The 24,359-nt window shown below is 44.6% G+C and overlaps 4 protein-coding genes across 8 annotated transcripts; all 4 read left to right on the top strand.

The window, feature by feature from the left end:
- The first annotated feature begins 918 nt into the window (after positions 1-918).
- atp6v1g1 (ATPase H+ transporting V1 subunit G1) lies at positions 919-2,896 on the top strand. Its single transcript, XM_018663141.2, has 3 exons — positions 919-1,136; positions 1,965-2,065; positions 2,171-2,896. The coding sequence occupies exons 1-3, from the start codon at positions 1,055-1,057 to the stop codon at positions 2,342-2,344; spliced, it is 357 nt and encodes a 118-aa protein (XP_018518657.1). The 5' UTR covers positions 919-1,054; the 3' UTR covers positions 2,345-2,896.
- Positions 2,897-4,277: 1,381 nt separating this feature from the next.
- slc31a1 (solute carrier family 31 member 1) lies at positions 4,278-12,489 on the top strand. 5 transcript variants are annotated; one of them, XM_051068946.1, is made up of 7 exons: positions 4,281-4,471; positions 6,212-6,256; positions 6,554-6,716; positions 7,734-7,897; positions 8,020-8,092; positions 8,398-8,566; positions 10,401-12,489. In XM_051068946.1, exons 4-7 carry the CDS (start codon positions 7,745-7,747, stop codon positions 10,600-10,602), a joined length of 597 nt encoding a protein of 198 aa, XP_050924903.1. In that variant the 5' UTR covers positions 4,281-4,471; positions 6,212-6,256; positions 6,554-6,716; positions 7,734-7,744; the 3' UTR covers positions 10,603-12,489. The 5 variants fall into 5 exon arrangements, with proteins under 5 accessions (XP_050924904.1, XP_050924903.1, XP_050924902.1 ...); XM_051068945.1 differs by having other exon boundaries at positions 6,554-6,720; XM_018663146.2 differs by lacking the exon at positions 6,554-6,716.
- Positions 12,490-12,826: 337 nt separating this feature from the next.
- slc25a46 (solute carrier family 25 member 46) lies at positions 12,827-16,089 on the top strand. Its single transcript, XM_018663143.2, has 8 exons — positions 12,827-13,315; positions 14,116-14,158; positions 14,284-14,341; positions 14,451-14,528; positions 14,637-14,737; positions 14,867-14,923; positions 15,082-15,139; positions 15,337-16,089. The coding sequence occupies exons 1-8, from the start codon at positions 13,045-13,047 to the stop codon at positions 15,931-15,933; spliced, it is 1,263 nt and encodes a 420-aa protein (XP_018518659.1). The 5' UTR covers positions 12,827-13,044; the 3' UTR covers positions 15,934-16,089.
- A 1,005-nt stretch (positions 16,090-17,094) lies between these two features.
- Positions 17,095-24,066, top strand: wdr36 (WD repeat domain 36). The gene is given in 23 exon segments (XM_018663128.2): positions 17,095-17,405; positions 18,297-18,324; positions 18,413-18,513; positions 19,002-19,119; positions 19,208-19,340; positions 19,421-19,475; positions 19,617-19,749; positions 19,929-19,960; positions 19,962-20,105; positions 20,193-20,313; positions 20,390-20,455; positions 20,556-20,645; positions 20,745-20,887; positions 20,979-21,096; positions 21,176-21,341; positions 21,449-21,557; positions 21,694-21,773; positions 21,895-22,002; positions 22,178-22,409; positions 22,923-23,042; positions 23,271-23,352; positions 23,449-23,636; positions 23,744-24,066. Coding segments are annotated over 23 exon segments (2,679 nt in total). The 5' UTR covers positions 17,095-17,243; the 3' UTR covers positions 23,894-24,066.
- Positions 24,067-24,359: the final 293 nt, after the last annotated feature.

Here is a 24,359-nt window from a genome sequence, read left to right as displayed (position 1 = left end):
ATTATTAAAACTTTTATTTTCTGAGCTGTCAATCTGTTTCCTGTGATTTATAATCCTGAGTTTTATAATCCTGAGTTTTATAATCCTGTGTTGTTGAGTCTTAATATCTTCTTCTCTCTGTTTTCTTTCATCTCACTATGAACCAGTATCAATAAAAATGTTTGTCCCATCATCTGACCCCTGATCATGTTTGACCTCTGACCTCTGAAGGTTTTCCTCTGAACTGGAGCTGCTTACATTTCTTCATGTCTGAGTCTTTTACCTGCACAGGTGAATTCAACCCTCTCTGCTGAGTTTCTATAAAATAGAAAATATTTCAGGTTTTATTCTGAGTCGGTCTCGGTCTGGTTCAGTCCTGAAGATCAAACCTCGGCGGAGAGAAAATTCATTCAACTTTATATCTGAAGTTAAACTCAGACCTTCACTCCAGGACTTCCGGGTTCAGCAGACAAGAGCAGGTCTCGCGCTCCGCTGTCTCTCGTAGCTGTTGTTCACCTGTCCGGTGACGTAACTGTGTCACTTCGGTTTCCCGGGAAAACAAGAATAAAAAATAAACATTTCATTAAAGTGAAATAAAGTTTTTTTTCCTCAGCAGCACGAGCTCAGGCTGCTGCTGCGCCTGCTCACTGCGCTCTGTTTTGCTTCCGGTCTGGTTCAGCTGACTCAGCGCTGCGGAAACGTCACTTCCGGATGGATCGGATGTTCAGCGCAGACTTTTATTTTATTTTTTTATCTTATTGATCAGAAACTGTGTCTCCAGCAGCAGAGACTAATCAGTAATCATTACTCTGACAGTGAGTCTTTAATCATCTTTAATGTTGTCAGTCACTGTCTGTGTTTATAAATAAAGTTTTTTTAACAGACCCCTCCACACACCCCGCCCCCGCCCCTCCCCTACTCGTGACAAAATCACATGACGGCTCTGCAGAGTGACGTGACATCAGCTGACTGCGGTCACAGGAGAAGTCGTTTCCTCCGTCGACCTTCGTCTCGGTGAATTTCTCCGGTTTGTTTCTCCGTTCCAGCGCCGCTGTCCGCAGCTCCTCTTTCTGCCATGGCGAGCCAGTCTCAGGGCATCCAGCAGCTGCTACAGGCCGAGAAGAGAGCGGCCGAGAAGGTGGCGGAGGCCCGCAAACGTGAGTAGGACAGACGGCCTGAGAGCCCGCAGCGGCCCGTTAGCCCGTTAGCAGCTCACCGCGGCTGTTAACGGCTGTTAACGGCTGATACCGGAGACTGTCCCGGTGTGTCCGTGAATAATAAGAGTGAGTTTAAAAGAGACGAGACGAGAAGATGAGCAGATGCAGGAGGAGGAGGTACAAACCGGAGAGAGTCTGAGGAGCGGCGGTGACACAGACTGAACCTCAGTCAGAAAATCACAGATTTTACAGATTTTCAGCCGCTGTTTAATTTTTATTCAGATCAGAATCAAACCGGAGCCGGTTTCAGAATCTCTCACTTCCTGGTTTCAGTTCGGCTCACAGACAGGTGTCCTACCCTCACCTGTTCAGGTAACAGGACGTAGTTTTCACTGCTGATGATAAATGTTTCTGAGGTGAAGAGGAGGTTTAAAACAACTGTAGCTACAGAGCAGGAGCCGACACAGCCGTGAAAAACAGCAGAAATCTGAATGGAGTTTGGTAGTTGAATGAAGTGTTGTTTGTTAGTCTGTGGTTCATTTGACTCCGTTATTAAAGCTAACTGAACTCTACTGCTGAATGTGTTCAGGTTATTTTTAGTTTTAAATGAATCATTCAGTTATTTTCGGTCTCTGATGGTTTAAATGAGTCAGGTCATGTGACCTGGTCATGTGACAGACTCAGAAACAGATGATTGAATCAGATCAGACAGAAGCTGTCAGCCTCTTCATTGTTTCATGGACCTGTTTGTTTTAACCTGATTGTTTGTGACAGTTCGATCTCTTGTCCAGTGTAAATAACCCCCCCCCCTCCTCTGTCCCTCCCCAGGTAAGAACCGTCGTCTGAAGCAGGCGAAGGAAGAAGCTCAGGCTGAGATTGAACAGTATCGTCTGCAGAGAGAGAAGGAGTTTAAGACCAAAGAAGCGGCTGTACGAGCTCCTTTTATTCTTCATCTGACTTTATATTATTTTATTCATTTCTTTCTCCAGTGAAGATCAAAGTTTTTAATAACCATTTTACCCCCCCCCCCCCAGGCCCTCGGTTCCCATGGTAACAGCGCGGTGGAGGTGGACCGGGACACGGCGGAGCGGATGGGTCGGATCCAGAACAGTTACCGTGGTAACCGGGAGGCGGTGCTGGGCGAGCTGCTGCGACGCGTCTGCGACATCCAGCCCGAGTTTCACGCCAACTACCGCGTGGCTGGCTGAGGGGGCGGGGCCACGACTCAGCGGCGGGCAGGTGGAGACCGGAGGGGGGCGGGGCAAACAGAGGAGACGCAGGTGTTAGCATCATTAGCTTCGTTAGCTTCGATCAGAGCTGAAACCTTCTCAGTTCAGTTTCAGTTTTCCTCAGCACAGAATAAATATCAGAACGTTTTATTTTGAAGGTGACTTCCTGCTGTTTTCCTGCTCCGTACAGAGAACATAAATACATGTTGGTGTTACTGTGTCGATGTTTACCAGATATTTATATATCAGAAATAAAACTCTGTTTTTGTTAAATCTTTAACTCTTTCCTGAACTTAACAAAATGAAAGTCTTATCTTTCTCAGGTGAGAGAATCAGCCAATCAGGTGTCAGGAGAATTAAACTAAATGTAATCAGTTGATTCTGATTGGCTGGAATAAGTGGAGGCTTTTATTTTGAAATTCTCATCAAATTCCATTTTTTGTTGTTTCTAGTGTGACCATGTGACTTCCTGTTGATGTTTGTGAAGTGATGGTGATGAAAAATATTAAAGTGACTGTTGATTGGCTGAAACTGTGTGATGCTGCTCTGTGATTGGCTGAAATTTAAAGTTGAAATGATGAAATGAAACCTGTCTGACTCCACCTAGGTCTCCATCAGGTAGAACAGAGCAGAGGTTCAGGTGCAGATGTGTTCGGGTTCAGAGGTCAGAGATCACCTCCCTTAGTGATGATGTTGTTGTGGACGTGGAGCTGCGGTCGTTTCCTCCATCAGTCCAGGGCCTGAGACCCTGAGGATCATAGTCTGTGAAGAAACAGGTGTGTTCAGGTAAAACACCTGGACCCTGACAGTCCAGGTCTTCATGAGTCCAGGATCTGTTGTTCCTTTCTCTCTGTCAGAGTCACATGACCCTCACAACAGGAACAACAGTCATCACAGCAGCAGGTTGATCCTCAGGTAAGTCAGTGTCAGTCTGAGTCAGGTCACATGTTCTCATCTGTCCATCAGAGCGACAACACAGGGTCAGAGAAACAGCTCCGCCCCCTCACTAACAGTCAGCAACAGTACAGTCAGTAACAGACAGTCAGTAACAGTCAGTACAGTCAGTAACAGAACAATCAGTAAAAGTCAGTCAGTAACAGAACAGTCATACAGTAACAGTCAGTAACAGTCATACAGTAACAGTCAGTCAGTAACAGAACAGTCAGTAACAGTTAAAACAGTCAGACAGTAACAGTAAGAACAGTCAGTAACAGTCAGTCAGTAACAGAACAGTCATACAGTAACAGTCAGACAGTAACAGTCAGAACAGTCAGTAACAGTCAGAACAGTCAGTCAGTAACAACAGTCAGACAGTACAGTAACAGTCAGAACAGTCAGTCAGTAACAGTAACAGTCAGACAGTAACAGAACAGTCATACAGTAACAGTCAGACAGTAACAGTCAGACAGTAACAGTCAGAACAGTCAGTCAGTAACAGTAACAGACAGTAACAGTCAGTCAGTAACAGTCAGTAACAGACAGTAACAGTCAGAACAGTCAGTCAGTAACAGTAACAGTCAGACAGTAACAGAACAGTCATACAGTAACAGTCAGTCAGTAACAGTAAGTCAGTCAGTAACAGTAACAGACAGTAACAGTCAGTCAGTAACAGTCAGTAACAGACAGTAACAGTCAGAACAGTCAGTCAGTAACAGTAAGTCAGTCATTACAGTCATTACAACAACACCTGACGTCACTGCCTCCTCACAAGGGGAGAGAAATAAACCAGAAACTCCTCCATTTTTAATCTGAGCCTCTCTCTGATCCCAGGTCAGCCTCACGTGACTCTCATCACGTGCTTCTCACAGACAAACCTCGCTTACGTGGCTCCGACCAGGCCCCGCCCATTCTCTCACAACTCGCCTCCTGATTGGCCCAGACCTCGAAGCTCCTCCTCAGTGCCGTGCGTGCTGATGTCATGACGCAGGTTCAGGGAAGTGTTGGCGGAGGAGCAGAGGCAGACGGTGAGGAGGAGGAGAAGCAACTTTCTTCTTCTTCTTCTTTCTTTTCTTCTTCTGTTTTATTTCTCGTGACTTTTTTCTCTCCGTGTTTCGAAGCCGGAACAGACGAGAAGAAAAAGAAAGAAGAAACCCGGGACATTTACAGGTGAGCTCAGTTTGTGTGTGTAACCGTGTCAGTGACCTCTGCTGCTACACACCAGCACACCAGTGTTACCATACAAAACTCCTTAAAAAAATGTTACAGTTTAAGGTTTTCCTGCACGTGGCCAGAAACAGGCAGGTGTGCGGTTCGAACCTGTGGTAGTTTCAGAACAGGACGAGTCCTGTAGTAAATTCGGCTCATATGTCACCTGCAGTTCCGTTATTCAGGTAAACCGTCACCTGTTAAGACCCGGTTTACGTTCATCTCCGCCGCCGTCTCCGTCTGCTGCACTGGAAGAAGTTGATGAGATTTAAAGGGAGATCTGGTTGGTGAGCGATTTACAGGGGAGCTCGTGCGCTGCAGGCCGCCGCGTGCCCACAAGCAAGGCGACTTAAACTCAGCAGGTTTTCATATGGAGTCTGGTTCCGTGAGTGAAGACCGTGGGAAAGGTTTGATTTTCCTTGTTAATGAAATAACTGAGGATTAAAGTGACAGAGGAGCAGAACCGGTCCAGAACAAAGACTGAGCTCAGAGCCAAACACACCTGACTCTGTACAGGTAAATACCACACAGGTTAGAACAACACGTCACAGGTGACAGGTACAACAACATCTGACGTCACTGACTCCTCACGTCTGACAAAACCACCAGGTTCACACAAACGTGATTATTGAGTATTGATCTGAATTCATCCCTGACCCACAAACATGAAAACTGCAGCTCGTTAATGTTCCTAATGTTCTGATCAGGTGAATGAAACAGAGGCAGAGTCACGTAGTTTAACTGATAAATAATCAGTAGTTAATCAATAATCAGCTGTAAAACTTACCTGTGGTCTAAAGGTGACACGCAGATGACACGTGACATCACTTCCTGTCAACTCAGCAGCATGTTGTCTATCACTGAGTCTGACGATGGTTTGATCAGATGGTATTGATCATATTGATCAGCAGGAGGAAACTGATCAGTTATGGATTCTCGTAGAAAAGTTTCAGTTTCCTGAAATGATAAAACTCCACAACTGATCGTGTGACTGAGCTCGGGGTCAAAGGTCACAGCTGCAGTATTGATCAGTTGTCTAAAATCACTGATCACAAACTGGATCAATAATGAACTCCAGCAGCACCTCTGACCTTTGACCTCTCACTGGTTTACAGTTATTAAACAGTTAAAATCAGTCTGATCAGTGTTTTATTGATTGATCAGTTTGTGAAATGTTAGAAAATGAAGTGGTGTTTTCAAATGTTTGGATTGATCAGCTGATCAATAATCAGTTTTATCTGAAACTGAAGAGAACATCCTCAATTGATCATCTATATATGATTATCAATCATCAATTCGATCAGCGGTTTCAGCTGCATGAGTCAGTCTCATCAATCAATTGATCAGTGATCGGCTTCTCTCTGATGTTCACCTGGTTTAAGGTGATAATGAAGCTTTCAGGTGTATTGATCACTGATAATGACTTCAGAGTGTCTGAGCAGGTGAGGAGGCCTCTGATATAAACACTGATAACACCTGTCACCTGTCCGGATCAGCTAACTGAGGTGTGTGAACAGGTGTGTGGACAGGTGAGAGTTCAGAGGGTTCAATCCATCCTCAGCTTTTCATTGGCTGTCAGGAACCTCCTCACAGCTGATTGGCTGTCTGAGGATCATGTCAGTGTCTGATTGGCTGAAGCTGGTGGTGTTATCTGTTTTTATTGGCTGTTAAACTCTCTCTCTCTCTCTCTCTGCGTTTCAGTGTCTCATTACTTGATCGCCCCTCGCTCTCCCTTGATCTCCACAGGTAAATTTTTATCTGAGCCAATCAGAATGTTCTGATGGTTACCTTGGTAACAGACTCCTCCTCCTGTCAGTGCTGATTGGTGCTGCCTGATAAAGTTTATTTGAATGAGAACAGAGAGAGAGAGTTAATGTCATTAACTCAGAGTGGATGCTGACTTGTCCACACACAAATAGGAGGTAACTGTTGCCGATGGCGACCGCTGACCTTCCTGTTACCCTTAACCACGCTGTGATCTAATTGGCCAACAGCAGACAGAACGCTCGCTGTGTTCTGATTGGCTCTTCTTGCCTCCTGTAGCCTCGGGGCCCAGCAGCCAATCAGATTACAGCGGGGCATCTGTTCAGTGATGTCACACCGTTACTGTGGTTACGGCTCTGCTGTGATGTCATCAGTGTGCAGTCCGTGTCTGTCTGTGGACAAGTGAGCATCACTGTGACTGAGGAGAGAGAGGGGGAGAGAGAGAGGTAAGACTGACTTTAATGTTAATAATAATGATGACATTAACTCTGTGTGTGTGTGTGTGTGTGAGTTAATAACTGATAATAAGTCAGTCGGTCGTTATCGTTCACTCTGAGGTTAAAGTACAGAGCTGTTCTCAGGTCTGAACCTGATCATTAAATACCTGATCCAGTGTGACATCACCTGGTGAAGGTGAGCAGCTGCTGGCACACCTCAGAGAAATCATCAGAGAAATCAGACCTGCTCAGCTGTTCTCTGGTTTTTATTTAAGTCTGACCCTCAACACGTCCGACTGTTGTCAGCCTTCACTATGGTTACTCAGACACACACCTGCTGGGCTGAACATTTAGGCAGAAAAACAGAACGAAAACAAAAGTAGGAAACATCCAGGGTGATGCGTTCAGGTGTAGGATGCGTTCAGGTGTAGGATGCGTTCAGGTGTAGGATGCGTTCAGGTGTATGGTGGGTTCAGGTGTAGGATGTGTTCAGGTGTATGGTGTGTTCAGGTGTAGGATGAGCGGTGAACATGAAGGATAAAATCTGACCTGTCAGGTCTTTACTTCTCCAATAACAAACTGAGATGATGAACAGCTTCTGTCTGGTCACAGATGTGAAACCTGTCAGAGAACTGACATCAACCACAGCACAGAACTGATCTGAATAAAAACCTGCTGCACGTCATGATGTCAGTGAAGCTTTGAGCCAATCAGGACGAAGCTCTGTGGTCGCAAAGCTGGACAGAAGACTGCAGGTGTCTCACTCCGCCAGGTTGTACAGTCACGTGACAGGGTGACAGACATGCTTTGTTTTATATCCAGCATGCATCAGGTCAGCGCTGTCGAACACACTCATGATCTCTGACGTCCTTTTAGAATAAAAGCTCAGAGGAAACAGAGACTGCAGAACTTCTTTCAGAATCCTCACAGAGAGTTCAGCTGCTTCTCCCAGAGCATCATGGGAACTGTAGTTATTTAACTTAAATAACTTTATTTAAAACTGTGTTTTTGTTCTGGATCAGTCCTGGACCACATGAACCACAGCTCCATGGAGATGGACCACGCCCACCACCACCACCACACCATGGCTCCGCCCACCACCAGCGGACACGGCCATGGGGGAGGAGGAGGAGGAGGAGGAGGAGGAGGAGGGCATGATGGGAACCATGGAGGACATGGCGGGATGGTGAGGGCAGGGCACGTCTCAGATACATGCTACTTCATGCTAACATACTGATAGCACCACAGTGTTAGCATGCTCATATAGCCGTATAGAGCTAACATGCTAACCCTGCTGTTGTTGCCTAGGTGATGACCTTTTACTTTGGCTACAGCAACGTGGAGCTGCTGTTCACTGGACTGCTCATCAACTCACCTGGAGGTCAGAGGTCAAACTACAGAGCGAGGGAAGGGACATTTCATATGTCCCTCGCTCTCTGTTCCCATTTTCTTTACATAATTATATATTTTTTGATGATGTAGTTTTTAAAATATGTATTTTTTTTAATTTTATGTATTAAATGTATTTTTACGCATTTCTTGTTTTTTTTATTTTCATCTTTTTCTTTTTTTATGTTTTTGTGTTTCTGTTGTTTTTAATTTTTTTTATTTATTATGTTTTTTTTTTCCCCCATTCATTCTGTCTCTGACACTGACCCTGCCCCCTTCTTCATTTTCTCCAATCAGAGATGGTCGGGGCGTGTATCGGTGTTTTCCTATTGGCTGTCCTGTACGAAGGATTAAAGATCGGCCGGGAGGTGTTGCTGCGTCGCAGTCAGGTCAACGTCCGCTACAATTCGATGCCACTCCCCGGGGCTGATGGGACGGTGCTGATGGAGACGCACAAGACTGTTGGGTAGGTCGCTAATGCTAATGCTAACAACAAAATGACATAACAATCATAAACGTCATTAAAGTTCAATATTCAAGCATAGGAGACAAATTATAACAAATAACTGAATAAAGTCACAATTCAAATAGTAAAACAATATAAAAGTATATTTGAAAAAATTCTGAATTGATAATGAATAAAAACTGCCCTGCCTTTCTAATAAAATGAATAATAATTATTACTGTTAATGAAGAATATATTTATATTTTAAACATTCTTCTTTTCATAAAACTGAAACATTTGATTGCAGATGAAAACAGCTGAACAAAAAAGTTAATTTACATCAGAGACAAACAGAATAAATAAAGTTCGAAAACAACGTTTCTGCGTTTTTTAAAACCATAAAAACAAACTGTGTTAAAGTTATTGCCAACAAATCTTTAATTATTTCAGCCTCAGTCATTTTATTGATGAAAATAACTGAATCACAGATAATCTGATGCCGCAGTCATGTGATCGGTCACGTGATCATCAGTAACGTCTTGTGTTCATGTCAGCTCAGTGATTGACAGTCAGTGTTTGGAGGAGGTGGAGCCTCCTGCTGGGAGAAAGTCCCGCCTCTCAGGACTCTCTGTCAGGTAACTGTAGGAGGTCTGGTCCTGGTTTTGGTTCTGGTGACCTGTCTGAGCTGCTGTGATTAGACTGATCAGACTGAATCTGTGATGATCTGATCACAGCATCTTGAATAATCTTTATGAATCATCGTCAGAACAAACAGGAAATGTTTCTGTGTGATGCTGAAACCCTCTGGACTGAAAACAAAGAGAAAAAAGGTTTTATTAGGTTGTATCTATATATTTGTATTCACCATTTATATTTCTTTTGTATTTTTTAACTTTGGTTTTAGACATTTTATATAATTTTTTTTAAGTTTTGTTATTTCTTAGTTTGTTCTTTATATTTTATGTTAAGATTTGTTTGAATTTAAAAAATGATTAATATTTTTTACATGTTTTCCTTCCGTATGTCGACTTGTTGCTGCACTTCTCACCAGAAGAATTTTAAACTTATTTTCTAGTTTCATTTGAAATAAATGAGAAATAAATTGAGTCAGCGTCGTACAGACCTGTGGGCTTCCTGCTTCTCTTTCTTGTGTTGTGGTGCAGCGTCCCCCAGGTGGCGCTCTGCTGTTTTCACAGTTATCTAATCTGTATTAGCTAACTATGTTAAAACCAATGCTAATACTGACACTAATGCTAACAGTAATGATAACACTAATGACAAATCAAAAAATTAAAAAAATATTTAAAATCATAAGAGGATAAATGCTAATGCTAATACTAACCATGCTAACTTTTATATGACATTTTCCTAAATGTAAATGTGTCATTCTAGCAGCGATGCTAATGAAAACAATAAAATGAAATGGAATGATGAAGCTAACTATAGTATTTAAATATCAATACAAATGTGCCAGTGCTAACACTGCTGCCAATGCTACATTCATTTAACCAAAAGTCCTCATTTTAGTGTTCTCAATAAACATATAGCTCTTAATCTGATTTTGCACAAGCTAATTATGCCAAAAATAGTGCTAATGTGAGACTAATGCTAGCATCAATCATAACAAAATATATAATATAATATGAAAATTCTGTGATTGGTGCTACACATGCTAACAATGCAAAATGCTAATGTGAAATTTGACATGCTAAAGCTAATAGTGGGTTAAAGCTAGGGTTAGGGGGTTTGAGTTAGTTTTAACACTACAGTATCACTATCAGAAAAGATTAGCATCAGAACTAACTGGTGAAGATGAATGAATATCAGGAATGCTAACCCCCTCTTCTCCTCTTAGACAGCGGATGTTAAGCCCTGCCCACTTCCTGCAGACCCTGTTGCACATCATCCAGGTGGTCGTCAGCTACTTCCTGATGCTTGTCTTCATGACCTACAACGGTTACTTGTGCATTGCTGTGGCAGCCGGCGCCGGCATGGGCTACTTCCTGTTCAGCTGGAGGAAAGCAGTGGTCGTTGACATCACTGAGCACTGCCATTAGCTGACATGCTAATTAGCATTGCGTCAGGAAGTTTAATTTCTGCTGATTACAATCAAGAAAATGCTAACATTACATTCACTGTGCATTAGCACAGTAGCTAACGCGCTAATGGAACTACAAACCACCAGAATGTTAGTGGCAAATTCACTTAGTTCATAAAATGCGACACTATTTTACAAATGTTACTTAGTAACCATGGTAACAACTCTTTATAGGTTAGCATGCACACTAACAAATATATTTAATGACTAAGGATCCTCATTTTACAGAAAACGATGATCACTTATTGTTATGTTTTTAGCCAGATTTTTTGTGTGTGAACACCTGATGGTGGATGAGCCGACCAGTCAGAGCTCGGATCACCTCAGAAGCTTCTGATTGGCCAGATCATTCGATCTGTCTTTAAATTTCCTTTTTTTGTGCCATTACAACTGGAAAATTAGCGCTAGCTGCTGCTAGCCAAAAAGTTAGCGTTCATAGCTTATATACTTTTTTTTTTGTTAGCATAGTTAACAGCTCATTAGAAGATCCACTAATTATAACAGTATTTAAATAGCTGTTTGTTTATTTAGAGTCTAATTTATTAGGGAATCAATGTTTTACAGAAGTATTTGTTAGCTGAAGTTGTAAAAAAAAAAAAACATCAAAAATTACATTTTTTGATGTTTTTGCTTTTTGTTGTTGAAAATTTTCTTTTTTCGTTATAAAATCATCGACATGAATCCGTGACCCACTTCTTTAATCTTTATCAGCTGACAGAATTAAATTTAAAGAAAATCAGAATCAGTTCAGAATCAATTATCCAAACTTTTACTTTAAAAACATCAGAACTTCAATATTTTTACAAAAGTTAATAAAAAAAATCTGATTTGTTTGTTTTTTTTCACATAAAAGTTTAATTAATCAGGCAGTTTACATTTAGGACAAACTTTTACATTTAGATTAATTTCTCTTCTTGTTAAAGAAAAAACCATCAGCTTTGGTTTTTCTAAACTGAAAATGAACATTTTTTTTGTTTGTGGCCATTTACACTGTTTTCTTTCAAATATTTTTTAAATAATTTTTTGTTCAGCACATCTTTTTTTTATGTCTGATCATTCACCAGTTTCCTTTTTAAATAACACGAGTCCCAGCTTATATTTCATAATGAGTTATAAATGATTAGGTTTAGTTTGTTATTAACACGTTTCTTGTTCCTCCTGGGCCACCATCGGCCTTAAACTCGACACCTGTTGCCTTAATGTGGCCGACGAGTGGAGACGTCCTGACGTACGATGTACTACTGACTGGAGGCCAGTTTCTGATCTGTAGGTGCTGCTGTCGTCAGCCTGGAGGCTCTGCTGCTTTCACTTCACCACAACTTGAAAACTTTAATCTTTTTCTCAGTTGTTGTCGATTGAAGCTCATTTCAGCCGAACTCAGGATGAATCGTCAGGAACGACCAAAAAAATGCAACAAGTCAAAACTCCTGATGTAGATTCTCCTTTGTCTCTGCTCAAAGTCATTCATGTTGTGATATATTGTGATTTTTTTTTTTTAATAAATTGATTCACACTGAGAGGAGGGCGGGGTTTACTGAACGGACCAATGAGAGCAGGGACAGGTCAGTTACTGGACGGTTGAGACACAACAGCAGTGGTGTCTGTGGTTTTTTGTCTTTGTGTGACAGATTCAAGCTTCAGATTCAAGCTTCAGATTTCCTCTCAGTGTGAATCCTCTCGTCCCTGTGGGTGAAAAATGAATTTGAGGCTTTATGATTAAAACATGATGAAAATTGTCTGTGAAGGAAACTTATAGCAGAATATTAAAGTGTCTGAAAATGTTTTAATTGTTGTGTCAAATGCTGGAATCATAAAAAACAGAATAAAGTTTATGAAGAAACTGTCAGCTTGTCTGTTCAGAGGAAGTGAAGCAATAAAGTTCAGTTTGAAACACACAAGAAAAAGAAAACATATTCATGTGCTACACTGTAAAAAAACAACAACTGCTCTTATAAGCATTATGGCATAAACAAGTCAAACTAAATGAAAGTTGAAAGTTTTAACAAAATGGAGTCTGATAAATCTGTTGACTCTGTCAAACTTCTCTGTTTGACATTAGATAAATGTCTGTCTCAGATTTAGTCTCCTTCATATATTTAGTAAAATGGATTCTACAGGAAAGGTTTTATTTAAACTTGGTTCGGCTGTCAGACGGTAGGGGCGGTATTGAGCCTCACACATGCAGTTTGCCGGAAGTCAGAAGCAAGAACTTCCGGGTGGCAGGTGACAGGTGGATGTTGTTTGTTGCGGGTCAAATCACCCGGGGACGACCCTCCCTCCTTTAAACCGTTTCTCCCGTTATTTTACCGGGACTTGTGTCCGTTTGATGTCTGCCACTCTCAGCCGTTAACTGGCTTTCAGTCACGGTCCTCCCGCTGTTTGTCCCCGCACCGACCCTCTGATGGCCTCCAGGCGGCCGGACAGCTTCGACGGGCTCGGCTACCGCGGCCGCGACGACCCACTGTATGGGGCCGGATACCCGGTCAGGAGCGCAGGAGCCCCCGCGGAGCTGCAGCACCACCACTGGGTCACCACGCCGCCGGACATCCCCGGAAGCCGCAACCTGCACCCCGGAGAGCGGACACCGCAGTACGACGAGTCGCTGGGAGAGCACGGAGGTCCCGGAGCCGCAGCCGGCTGGGACGCTCCGCAGCCCGGCGTACCGCCCGCCGGTAGGTCGGTGGAGGGCGGAGGAGGGTTAGCTAGCGGTCAGTTTTCCCTGTTGTAGTGTTAGCCCGCCACAACAGGGAAAACTGAAAGGAAGCTAATGTGTCCGGCTAAGTAGCCTGCGGGCTAATCATACAGCAGCACGCTAAAGGACTAAACTCTAACTATCAGTTAGCTGATAGTTAGCTTGTAGGCTAAAGAAAGATTAGGAACAATATACAGCAGGCTAACTGTTTGTTAGTTAGCAGGCTTATTGTTTATTTGCAGGCTAGTTGTTTATTAGTTAGCAGGTTAATTGTTAGTTAGTTAGCAGGCTAACACGACAACAGGAACAGTGAATAACAGCTAATGTGTTAGCCTGCGGGCTAATCATATGTTAGTAAAAATAAACACTAGTAAGATACACTGCTATCTGATAGTTAGCTTGTAGGCTAATGACAAAATAACAACAGGAGGTCATCTGTTTGTTAGTTAGCAGACTGTTAATTAGCAGGCTAAATGTTAGCCAGTGAGCAAATAAGTCATGTTATTTCACTGCTTTGCTTGTTGATGTAATTGATCATTTAATGTAAATTAATGATTAGTCAGTAATAACAGTTTAATCAAACCTGATCAATAATCACAGTTGTGTCTGGGTACATTTAAATTTCTTTACTTCAATGTTTCTGTTTTTTGTGTCATAATGTAGATTCATTTGTTTGGATCTTAATAATCCTCTTCAGTCTCTCACTGATTAAAATAATAAACTGTTAATAAGTGAAATCAAATCAAACCAGATGTTTGTTTGTTTGTTTGTTTGTTTCAGAGCAGCTGAATCGATTCGCTGGGTTTGGAATCGGCCTGGTGAGGTAGGTGATCACATTCTTACTGTTGTTTTTATAATCAAATATACACGTGTCAGTCAGAGCTCAGGTGAGCTCAAAGGAAACGGGATTTTCAGAATAAAAGCTGTTAATAACGTGTGTGTGTTCAGTCTGTTCACAGAGAACGTCCTGGCTCATCCCTGTATCGTCCTCCGCAGACAGTGTCAGGTCTGTTCACCACCACACACACACAGACACACACACACACACACACACACACACACCCAGTGACATCACTGATCAACACTGATCCTCTCTGTTTGACCTTTGACCCCAGGTGAACTACCACGCCCGCTGTTACCACCTGACTCCGTTCAGCGCTGTTGCTGTCATGTACTCCATCACCAAGGCTCAGGTAAGAACTCACCTGAGGAGAGGCCATGAACAACCTGCTGCTCAGGTGATATCAGACTGATCAATAAACTTCACCAGACTGATCAATAATTAATAATGTGTTGATCAGGGTCCGAAGGCTCTGTGGAAGGGGATGGGCAGCACCTTCATCGTTCACGGCGTCACGCTGGGAGCTGAAGGCATCATCAGCGAGTTCACGCCATTACCACGGTAACCACACACCACCACTGATACTGTAACTGCTACTGCAGTGAAACAGTAGAGTAACCGAGTGTCTGTGTCTCTCTCTGTGTGTGTGTGTGTGTGTGTGTGTGTGCGTGCGCGCGGATGCGCGCGCAGGGAGCTTCCTCACAGGTGGAGCTGGAAACAGTTGGCTGGACATTTACTGCTGAAAGGGTCAGTTCACTTCTTCTACTGATTAATTCTGATCACCTCTGTCTTCTTCTACTGATGTAAAGAGAGCGGGGGAGGTCATCTGACATTTCTCTCTCTCTCTCTCTCTCTCTCTCTCTCTCTCTCTCCACTGTGTGTGTGTGTGTGTGTCTCGCCCGCAGGTTAACAGCTGTGGTGGCTCTTCCATTTTACTGTGCGAGCCTCATCGAGACCGTCCAGGTTGATTATTGATTATTGATTATATATCTATATATAATGAAGCTCATTATTAACCAGCTGAGTCTCTGCGTGATGGCCGCTCAGTGACAGAGCCACAGCGGTCAAAGTTCAGACGGCCGTTGACCCTGACCTGACCTGATTGGCCGTCGTGCAGAGACAAAGATGGCGGCAGTAACCGTGTCCTGTCTGCTCCTCAGAGTGAGATCGTCCGTGACGAGGCATCCTCCGGGCTGCTGGACTGCGTCCGTGAGGGTCTGGCTCGGTTGTTGGGCGTCGGCGCTCCTCACAGCCGCCGCCTGCTTCCTCTCGGCTCCCTACTGCTTCCCGCCGCGCTGCACGCCATCCTGCGCTACGCTGTTACCGCCTCCGTGCAGCGGGCGGTGCTGTGGCTGCACCAGCGAGGCAGGAAGCAGCGGGCGGAGCCGTCCAACCCGCTGGACGCCTACTTCCCCGAGCTGGCGGCGGCGTGGGCGGGCTCTCTGGTGGCCGACGTGGTGGTGTTTCCTCTGGAGACGGCGCTGCACCGCCTCGGCCTGCAGGGCACGCGCACCATCATCGACGCCACCGATGGCGCCGTGGTCACAGGCAACGGCGGCAGCCCGCTGGTCCTGCCCGTCAACACGCAGTACGACGGCTTCTCCGACTGCCTCCACGCCATCCGCCGCAAAGAGGGCGTGGCCGGCTTCTACCGGGGATTTGGAGCTCTGGTGGCGCAGTACGCTCTGCACGGAGCGCTGCTTGCCGGCGCCAGGACTCTGCTGAGGCTGCTGCTGCTGGACGCCAAGCACAGCTAGAGGCGTTACCACGGAAACACAGTATCACTTCCCACAGAGGTCAGAGACGAGGTTGTCTGATGAACAGGAAACAGAAAATGTTTTTATTTGTCCAAAAGTCCAAATGTAAATAAAGTAAACAAATGTCAGGGGGGAGGAGGAGGAGAGGAGGAGGAGGAGGAGAGGAGAGGAGAGGAGAGGGAGAGGAAGTGGAAGTGGAAGTGGAAGTGGAGGAGGAGGAGGAGGAGGAGGAGGAGGAGGAGAGGGGGAGGAGAAGTTGGGGTGATGACGAGCTGCAGAACAGGAGGTGATCATGTGACCATTGACACCTGTACAGGAGCAGCTCAGCTTTTCTGTAAATCTGTTTTCTCCAGAGTCACAAGTCATCTGTGAGTCCATAAAAACACCATAGCAACCACCTGTGACTCCTCTGCAGGTCGTTAGTTGAATAAAAACGGATTCTCCTGCTCGTTGGAAACACTCACTCTGTCTCTGAGCCTGTTGCTATAGTAACAGCTGTGTGCAGCAGGACGTAGAGTGTAGGTTTTTTCCTGTCGCCGTGGAAACACTGCGTCATTTCCTGTCCCAGCATGACGTCATGAACCTTTGTTTTGTGTCTAACTGCTGACAGCTGATTGGTCACCTGCAGTCCAGGTGAGTCTCCAGCTGCTGTTTAAATTGTTTATTTGTACAAAGTTGTAAAAATGAATTAAAGCTGTAGATTTAGACTAAATTATTTGTGATCAATATTCAAAATGAATGAAGAATAAATAAATCAGTTAAAACCTGAAGCTGGAGTCGGTTTTTCAAAATAAATGGATAAAAAGACGCGCTGTGAGAGAAGAAAGTTTATTCAAAGTGTTTTTGTTTTTCAGGAGAAATCTGTTCACGTCGTGTTTTTGTCTCGTGTTGAAACTGCACTGTGGAAAAATAAAGTTTGTTTTTCTGCTGAAATAAAAACGAAAGAGTGAAGTTTCTGCTCGAATCACTTGTTTCCAGTCGGAACAGATCGTCCGCACACTGGACGTGTTTCTGTTTTTTCTTTCGTTGTTGTGTTTTTTTAAAAAAATGTTTCTCTTCATTATTAATGTCAGAGTCTCAGATCCTGGTTCCGGATCCAGACCCCGGACCGACTGGTAGCGGAAAAGTTAAGAAGAAGGGACAAACGTTTCCTCAAAGCGGAACCTTCGTGTTGTAGCCGCTTGTTTCCGGTTGGACTCAGTTCCTCGGCCCTCCTCCATGTGTTGTCTCTCCGTTCAGCGCTGTGTCTCCGGTCTGCCTCTTGATTCGGTCTCTTTCGGGTTTTCTCCGGTACAGTTCTGGTTCCGGACATGGCGGGTGGCGGGAGTCTCGCGGGCGGCAGCTCTTTGTTCTCCGGGTTCCGGGTCCTGGGTCTGTACTCCAACCATGTGCCACACGCGCTCCGGTACCATCAGAAGCACCGGGAGTTTTACCTGGTGACGGCGGTCGGTAAAAGCCTCCACACGTACAACGTAAGAAACGATAACTTTATTTACACACAGAGACAGAATCAATAAAACTTTATGTTTAAATGAAAAGTTTACAAACACTTTGACCCCTGACGGCTCCTGTAGCCTCTGACGTCACAACTCACCGCAGCTGTGTTCAGGTCAACATGAGCTGAGTCCAGGTAAGTCCAGTGCTCTGTTCCATGAAGCAGCATCAGTGGTTACCATGGTAACTTCAGTCTGATGACGGTGGTTCACTTGTTATGGCGGTAAATCTCCATGGTAACTGATGGTGAACGGCTAACCTGCTCCAGGTTCACTTCAGAGGATCAGATCAAACTACTGACCAATCAGATGACTGGAAAACTGTGGTCATCATTTCTGCAGGATCCTGACAGGAACAGAGTTTCCAATAAAGATCAATAGATGTTTTTATAGATCAGTGAATGGTTTTGTTCCAGTCTTTGTCCACAGAGAGAGTTTCTCCCACTGAATGATCACAGACTGACTGATAGATCTTCATGGTGATTTTCTCTTCACACAGTTGAAGAGTTCTGCTGATTCTAAATGAACAGGTCTAGGTGGGTCCGGGTCACGTCTGAGTCTAAATGGATCCAGGCAGCTCTGTATTGATCAGGTCTGATCAGGTAATCAGAGATCATCTGATGAGCTGCAGGTTCAGACCCCAGAGCATGATGGGAAAATGAAACCACATGTGATGAAGATAAACAAAGTGAGTCCACATAAGGAGTCGGACCTGGACCAGATCTGATCACAGCTGATTGGTTTAGATATTGATCAGAAACAGCTGATCAGTTCCTTGGAGCTTCCTGTGTCTGAAAAGTGTTGTTGTTTGTTTGTGACGAGTCGGAGCTGATCAGTGTATTGATTTATTGATGTATTGATTGATTTCAGGTGAACAGGTTGGGGATCGTTTCTATCAGTGAGTATTTTCAATATTTTTAAACTGACGTCACAGTTCTGCACTCTGATTGGCTGCTGTCATGAGATGTCGTGATGTGGTTGCCTAGGTAACAGCCTGTCAGATGACATCACTTGTATAGCGGCGGACAGGATGTTGGTGTTCGCTGCCGCCGGTCGAGATGTCAGCGCCTTCGCCCGGAACAAAGAGGTACGAAAAAACTTTATTTAAAACAATATTTTAATTAATTAATACTTTTATTTACACACTTATTTTAGTTGAATTTAATTCATTTATTCACATTTTTTAAATTGAAATTTTACAGATTTTAATTTTTTGTTCCAATAAACATTTTGTTTAAATTTAGAAACCAAACAAACTAAACTAAAAAAATGTTTAATCTTACTATCAATACAAAGTGTTCTTCATGTTTTTCATTTTTATTTTCTGACTTTTGATATTTCAGATACTTTTTCTTCTGTTTTTAATAATTGCTCTTAAAATGTGTTTTTTTATGGTATAATAATAATAAATAAATGTTCTAATTTATTTTCAGAATCTTTTTTTGATCTTCGACTTGATATTAATATAATATCTATAGAATCTGAAAAATGTCAAAGAATAAAAAACAATAAAAGAATAGAAAGATAAATTCTGGAATAATGAGAATGTTGTGTCACTGTTTGTCCTCCATACAGGTGGTGATGCGTTACCATGGTCACAAACAGGAAGTGCGTCTGCTGCTTCCTCTGGGTGATCAGCTGCTGTCAGCAGACAGCAGCGGTGATGTCATCGTTTGGGACGTCCAAGGCGGGGGTGAGCAGAGGGGGCGGGGCTTCAGGTACACTCACCTGTGTCTTCATTTTACCTGTCCTCTCACCCATAATGCCTCGCTCTCTGTCAGACATCTACCTGCGGCTGCAGTTTGACCCCAACACCTTTGACGTGTCAGCCATGATGCACCCCAGCACTTACCTGAACAAGGTGCTGCTGGGAAGCTCCCAGGGTGCACTGCAGCTCTGGAACATCAAGACCAGGTGAGACAGGTACAGGTGCCGTTATGAACAGGTGTGAACAGGTGTTGTTTAAACAGGTGGTTGTTGTTTTTCCTCCTCAGTAAGTTGTTGTTCACATTTCCCGGCTGGTCGGCAGGAGTCACCGCTCTGCAGCAGGTCAGTCACTGTCCCATAATGCCCTGGGGCAGAGATGCATAATTTCATTTATGAAGTGCTTTTATTTTGAAAAACCATTTATAATATAAGTTATTGACACTCTTTGATTGTTTGTTGATTAATATAAACTTCATCTCCCAGAGTCCCGCGGTGGACGTGGTCGGCATCGGTACGGCAATGGGCCGCATCATCATCCACAACATCCGATTGGACGAGACACTGATGAGCTTCATGCAGGACTGGGGACCAATCAGCTCGCTCGCTTTCAGAACAGGTATAGGTGGTCGTCTCTGCGGTGACCCTTGACCCCTGACACCTGACCCAGGTCTGCTGGTCTGGACTGATCTGAACCAGGATCTTTACTTTTCTCTGTGATCAGAATCTGATCTGAGTCATTGATCAATCATTCAGTTCATCATCAGTTAATCAGTAATCAATCTGATCCCCCCTCAGATGGACCCCCCATCGTGGCGTCCGGCAGTCCTCAGGGGCCACATTGCATTCTGGGATCTGGAGCGCCGTCAGCTGGCCGCTCAGCAGAGACACGCCCACAACACGGCCGTTGCCGCAGCAACCTTCCTGCACGGAGAGCCGCTATTAGTCACCAACGGAGCCGACAACGCCATCAAGGTCAAACAAACAAACATCAGTGATTTATGTGTGTTTATTTTAATGGAGGGAAACGTCAACAACAACAATCAGGAATTTTTTTTTCAGGTGTGGATATTTGACCAGGAAGGGGGTGGAGCCAGACTGCTGCGGTGTCGTCAGGGTCACAGCGCCCCACCCACCGCCATCCGTCACCATGGCAACGACGGGAAAAACGTCCTCAGTGCAGGTAAACAAACAGCTGTGGTGTCTGTTTTCATGTTTTCCTTCAGTGAAGTAACAGGTGTGTGTTCTGCTCCCTGCAGGTCAGGATGGGACATTACAGTCTTTCTCCACCGTCCACGAACGTTTCAACAAGAACCTGGGTCACGGTTGGTTCAGTCCTCCAACCAAACTCTGTTCAAAAAACTGCCATTTTAAAGTACTGTGGTTTCCATGGAGATGACCAATGAGAATTTGTTCTGTGTCCAGGCTCCATCAACAAGAAGAAAGAGCAGAAGAAGAAGAAGGGTCTGTCCTACGAGGCACTGCGTCTTCCTGCCATCACTGCGTTCTCCTCCAGTGGGTGCTCTCACACTGTCACCCACTCAGAACTCCATAGAGAAATCGTGTGATTTAAGGAGCGGCTAACAGCCATGTTCTCTCTCTGTTGATTGACAGCTGCCGCCCGTCAGTCAGACTGGGACAGCATTGTTGCGTGTCACCGTGGTCGCCTAGCAACCACAACGTGGAACTACCAGAGGTGCACCATGGGAGCTCACCACCTGCAGCCGCCCTCCCCTCACAGGGATGCCATCGCCACGGTAACGCCATCATTACACTGTGTTTAGATCAATGAGGTTTGTCATTGTCTTGAGTCTGATTTCTGATTGGTTACTCACTTCCTGTGTCCAGGCCGTCGACATCACTTCCTGTGGTAACTTTGCAGTGATTGGGTCGTCGTGTGGACGGGTCGATGTCTACAACCTGCAGTCAGGCCTGCACCGCGGTTGCTATGGCGATGATGAGAAAGGTGCACTCACCTGTTTCTGTCAGTCTGTGATTGGTCCATTCTGTATGTCTGTGTCACTGACTCCGCCCCTCTGCTCCAGCTCACAGAGGGGTGGTGCGAGGCGTCGCCACGGATACCCTGAACCAGCTGACCCTCACTGCTGGCTCTGATTCGCTGCTCAGATTCTGGCGCTTCAAGACCAGGAAACAGGAAGAACAACTGAAGCTAAATGCTGCACCAGCTAGCATGATGCTACACAGAGACAGGTAGCTAGCAGCTAGCATGATGCTACACAGAGACAGATAGCTAGCAGCTATCGTGATACTACACAGAGACCGTTAGCTAACCATGTTTCCTCTTTCTTTAATGTTAGCGGGATGCTAGCATTATCATTGGATGACTTCACACTGCTGGTGGTCGACATAGAAACCAGACGGGTGGTCAGGAAGTTTGCAGGTCACCATGGCAACATAAATGACATGGTGGGCTCAAGACACAACCAACAACCTGCTAACAATGCTAACAGACACCTCACTGCTGCTAATTCCTCTGCTAACAGTTTACAGTTATAATATTAGCACTATAATCAGAGACGATGATGATGCCATGTTTCCTCAGACATTCAGCCCTGATGGACGCTGGCTGGTTACCGCAGCGATGGACTGCACCATACGTACCTGGGATCTCCCCTCTGGATGGTGAGAATGGAACGGTCCACTGTTAATTACACAACTGTGAAAACTTAAGTAAATGTTCCTGATCTTCTCTCTTTGTTTTACGAACATCATCCATCAATCTTAATCTTCTTCTTCTTCTCAGCCTTGTTGACTGTTTCCTCGTTGCCATGGCACCAGTGGGCGTGTCAATGTCACCGACGGGAGACTTCCTGGCGACGGCTCACGTCGACAGTCTGGGCGTTTATCTCTGGTCTGAACCTATCAGAGTTTATCATGTCTGACATTTAGCCAATCAGATCGTCCTGTGTTGACCTTTGACCTTCTAATTTTCAGAATAATTCAGATTTTTTTTTAACGTTATTGTGACATCACTGATCAGCTGACCTGCTGCAGCAGCCAATCACAGTGCACCTCTCCTTCCTCAGGACCAATAAGAGCCTGTGTGGGCCGGTGGGGCTCCGCCCCCTCCCGGCTGACTACCAACCAGCTGTGGAGACGCTGCCGGGGGTCACAGCGGATGAATCAGAACAGGAAGTGACATCAGAGGAGGTGGATGACGTGTATCAGTCAGCTGATCAGCTGGGGGTGGAGCTTGTGACGCTGTCGCTGTTGCCAGAGTCTCGATGGAAAAGTCTGCTTCACCTGGACGACATCAAGGTGTGACATGACTCACCTGAGTGTTTCCTGTGGAGGAGGAGCAGTGCTGCCCTCTACAGGCAGAGCGTCACTGAGCTTTAACTACAAATCAAACTTTATTTAAACTCAGGACACACTTTACACCAGTGTGTCTGCCTGCTGTTTACATTGTTGATTTATTAGTTTACAAAGTTTGTTTTTTATATTTATGGTCAGAACAATAGAAAATACATATATATAATATAAATTACATTTTATGTTATTATGAGCTGATCCAGGACAATGATTATTTACTTTATTATAAAACTGTTTATTTCTGTCCACTTCCTGTGGCTTATCTCAGCTAATGCTGATGCTAATGCTAATGCAGCTGCCCTGCTTTATAAAGACTGCAGGTTTAAATTTAAAGAACTTTTCACAGAGAATCAGTTTTTACTTTGTTTACCTGTTTGTTCAGACAATGTATTTCTGATGAGTCAGATCCTCGGGTATGCTCAGGTGTGACAGTAACACCTGTTGTTTCTGTGTGTGTAGAGGAAGAATAAACCTGTAGCGCCCCCTGTGGCTCCAGCTGCTGCTCCGTTCTTCCTGCCAACAGTTCCTGGACTCACACCGCGATTCACTGCACCCACAGCAACCGAACAGGAAACACAGGTACACCTGACTGACCTCACCTGACTGATCTCCTCCTCCTCTTCTTCTTCTTTTTGTTTTATTTCTAACCCTGTTTCAACAGAACGACATCTCATCTGTAAAAATATTAACTGAATAATCTCCTCCTCCTCCTTCTCTCTCCTCCTCCTCCTCCTCCTCCTCTCTCCTCCTCCTCTCTCTCCTCCTCCCTCTCCTCTCCTCCTCCCTCTCTCTCCTCCTCCTCCTCAGTCTCACCTCCTCAGGTGGGGCTCCTTGTCTCAGAGGTCAGAGTTCAGTTTAGCTCTGGAATCAGCTCTAGAATCTGGATCATGTGAGTCTGAGTTTCTCTTTAATCAGTGATTATTTGTTATTGATTAATGTAAATATTGATCAGACCTTCAGCTTCAGGTTCTCTCTCTTCGTGCAGTCGATCGCCCGCTGCGTCTCCTAAAGGATTGTGGGCCGTCTGCGCTCTCTGTCGAGCTCACCTGTCTGACATCAGAGGGGGGCGGAGCCAGCAGCCTCCTGCTCGCCTTCATTCAGATGATTGACAGCATGCTGGCCAGTGGGCGGGACTTTGACCTGGCTCACGCCTACCTGGCACTCTTCCTGAAGGTCAGCCAATCAGAGCGCAGCGAGTCACAACTCACACGTTCCAGTCTTTTATTGTGAAAGTCTGTGCTCAGCTTCCTGTTCATCAGCGCCTTCTTTTTGTTTTTCAGCTCCACCTCTTCTCCCTGTCGCAGGACTCTGTTGCCATGGCAGCGTTGCTCCGCCTCTCTGCCCGGCTGGAGGCAGGGTGGGCGGAGCTACGAGCATCGTTCAACCAATCACTGTGTCTGCTGTCGTACACAAAGAGCGCACTGCTGTGACACACACACACACTCACACACACACTCTCTCACTCTCACACACACTCACACACACACACACATACACTCTCTCATTCACTCACACACACACACACACACACACTCACACTCTCTCACACTCACACACACTCTCTGAGTTTTGTATTTTAATAAATGTTGATGTTTGATTTTCATCTGTTTCTGTTTTTTTCTCTGTAACTTTATTGACACAGAAAACGTCTCTGAACCTTGAAAGGTTTTGAAAAGTTTTTGAATCTGTTTCCTGTCGACAAAGTCTTCTTGTTGATTTTAACTAAAGATTTTAATTAAAGATCAGAAACTGTTGGAGTCTTTGTTCAGTCTGAAGAAACTTTAACGTTTCAAACATTAGAACTGAAGATTTGAATCTTTCCATGTGATGAAAAAACAAAAACAGATTTTTATCACCTGCAGGTTAATGTCTGGTAACGGAAAATAACAGGTCACG

This window comes from Lates calcarifer, unplaced genomic scaffold, assembly GCF_001640805.2.
Source record: "Lates calcarifer isolate ASB-BC8 unplaced genomic scaffold, TLL_Latcal_v3 _unitig_5489_quiver_634, whole genome shotgun sequence".
Taxonomy (NCBI): Eukaryota; Metazoa; Chordata; class Actinopteri; family Centropomidae; genus Lates; species Lates calcarifer.
The sequence above is the reverse complement of the archived record's forward strand: the minus strand, read 5'-3'. Positions and strand labels throughout refer to the sequence as shown.

Coding starts and splice junctions, on each gene's coding strand:
- atp6v1g1 (XM_018663141.2), top strand. CDS start 1,055: ATGGCGAGCCAGTCTCAGGGCATCCAGCAGCTGCTACAGGCCGAGAAG. Junction 1,137..1,964: donor GGTGGCGGAGGCCCGCAAAC/GTGAGTAGGACA, acceptor GTCCCTCCCCAG/GTAAGAACCGTCGTCTGAAG. Junction 2,066..2,170: donor TTAAGACCAAAGAAGCGGCT/GTACGAGCTCCT, acceptor CCCCCCCCCCAG/GCCCTCGGTTCCCATGGTAA.
- slc31a1 (XM_018663146.2), top strand. CDS start 7,745: ATGAACCACAGCTCCATGGAGATGGACCACGCCCACCACCACCACCAC. Junction 7,898..8,019: donor ATGGAGGACATGGCGGGATG/GTGAGGGCAGGG, acceptor GTTGTTGCCTAG/GTGATGACCTTTTACTTTGG. Junction 8,567..10,400: donor GAGACGCACAAGACTGTTGG/GTAGGTCGCTAA, acceptor TTCTCCTCTTAG/ACAGCGGATGTTAAGCCCTG.
- slc25a46 (XM_018663143.2), top strand. CDS start 13,045: ATGGCCTCCAGGCGGCCGGACAGCTTCGACGGGCTCGGCTACCGCGGC. Junction 13,316..14,115: donor GCCCGGCGTACCGCCCGCCG/GTAGGTCGGTGG, acceptor TGTTTGTTTCAG/AGCAGCTGAATCGATTCGCT. Junction 15,140..15,336: donor GCCTCATCGAGACCGTCCAG/GTTGATTATTGA, acceptor TCTGCTCCTCAG/AGTGAGATCGTCCGTGACGA.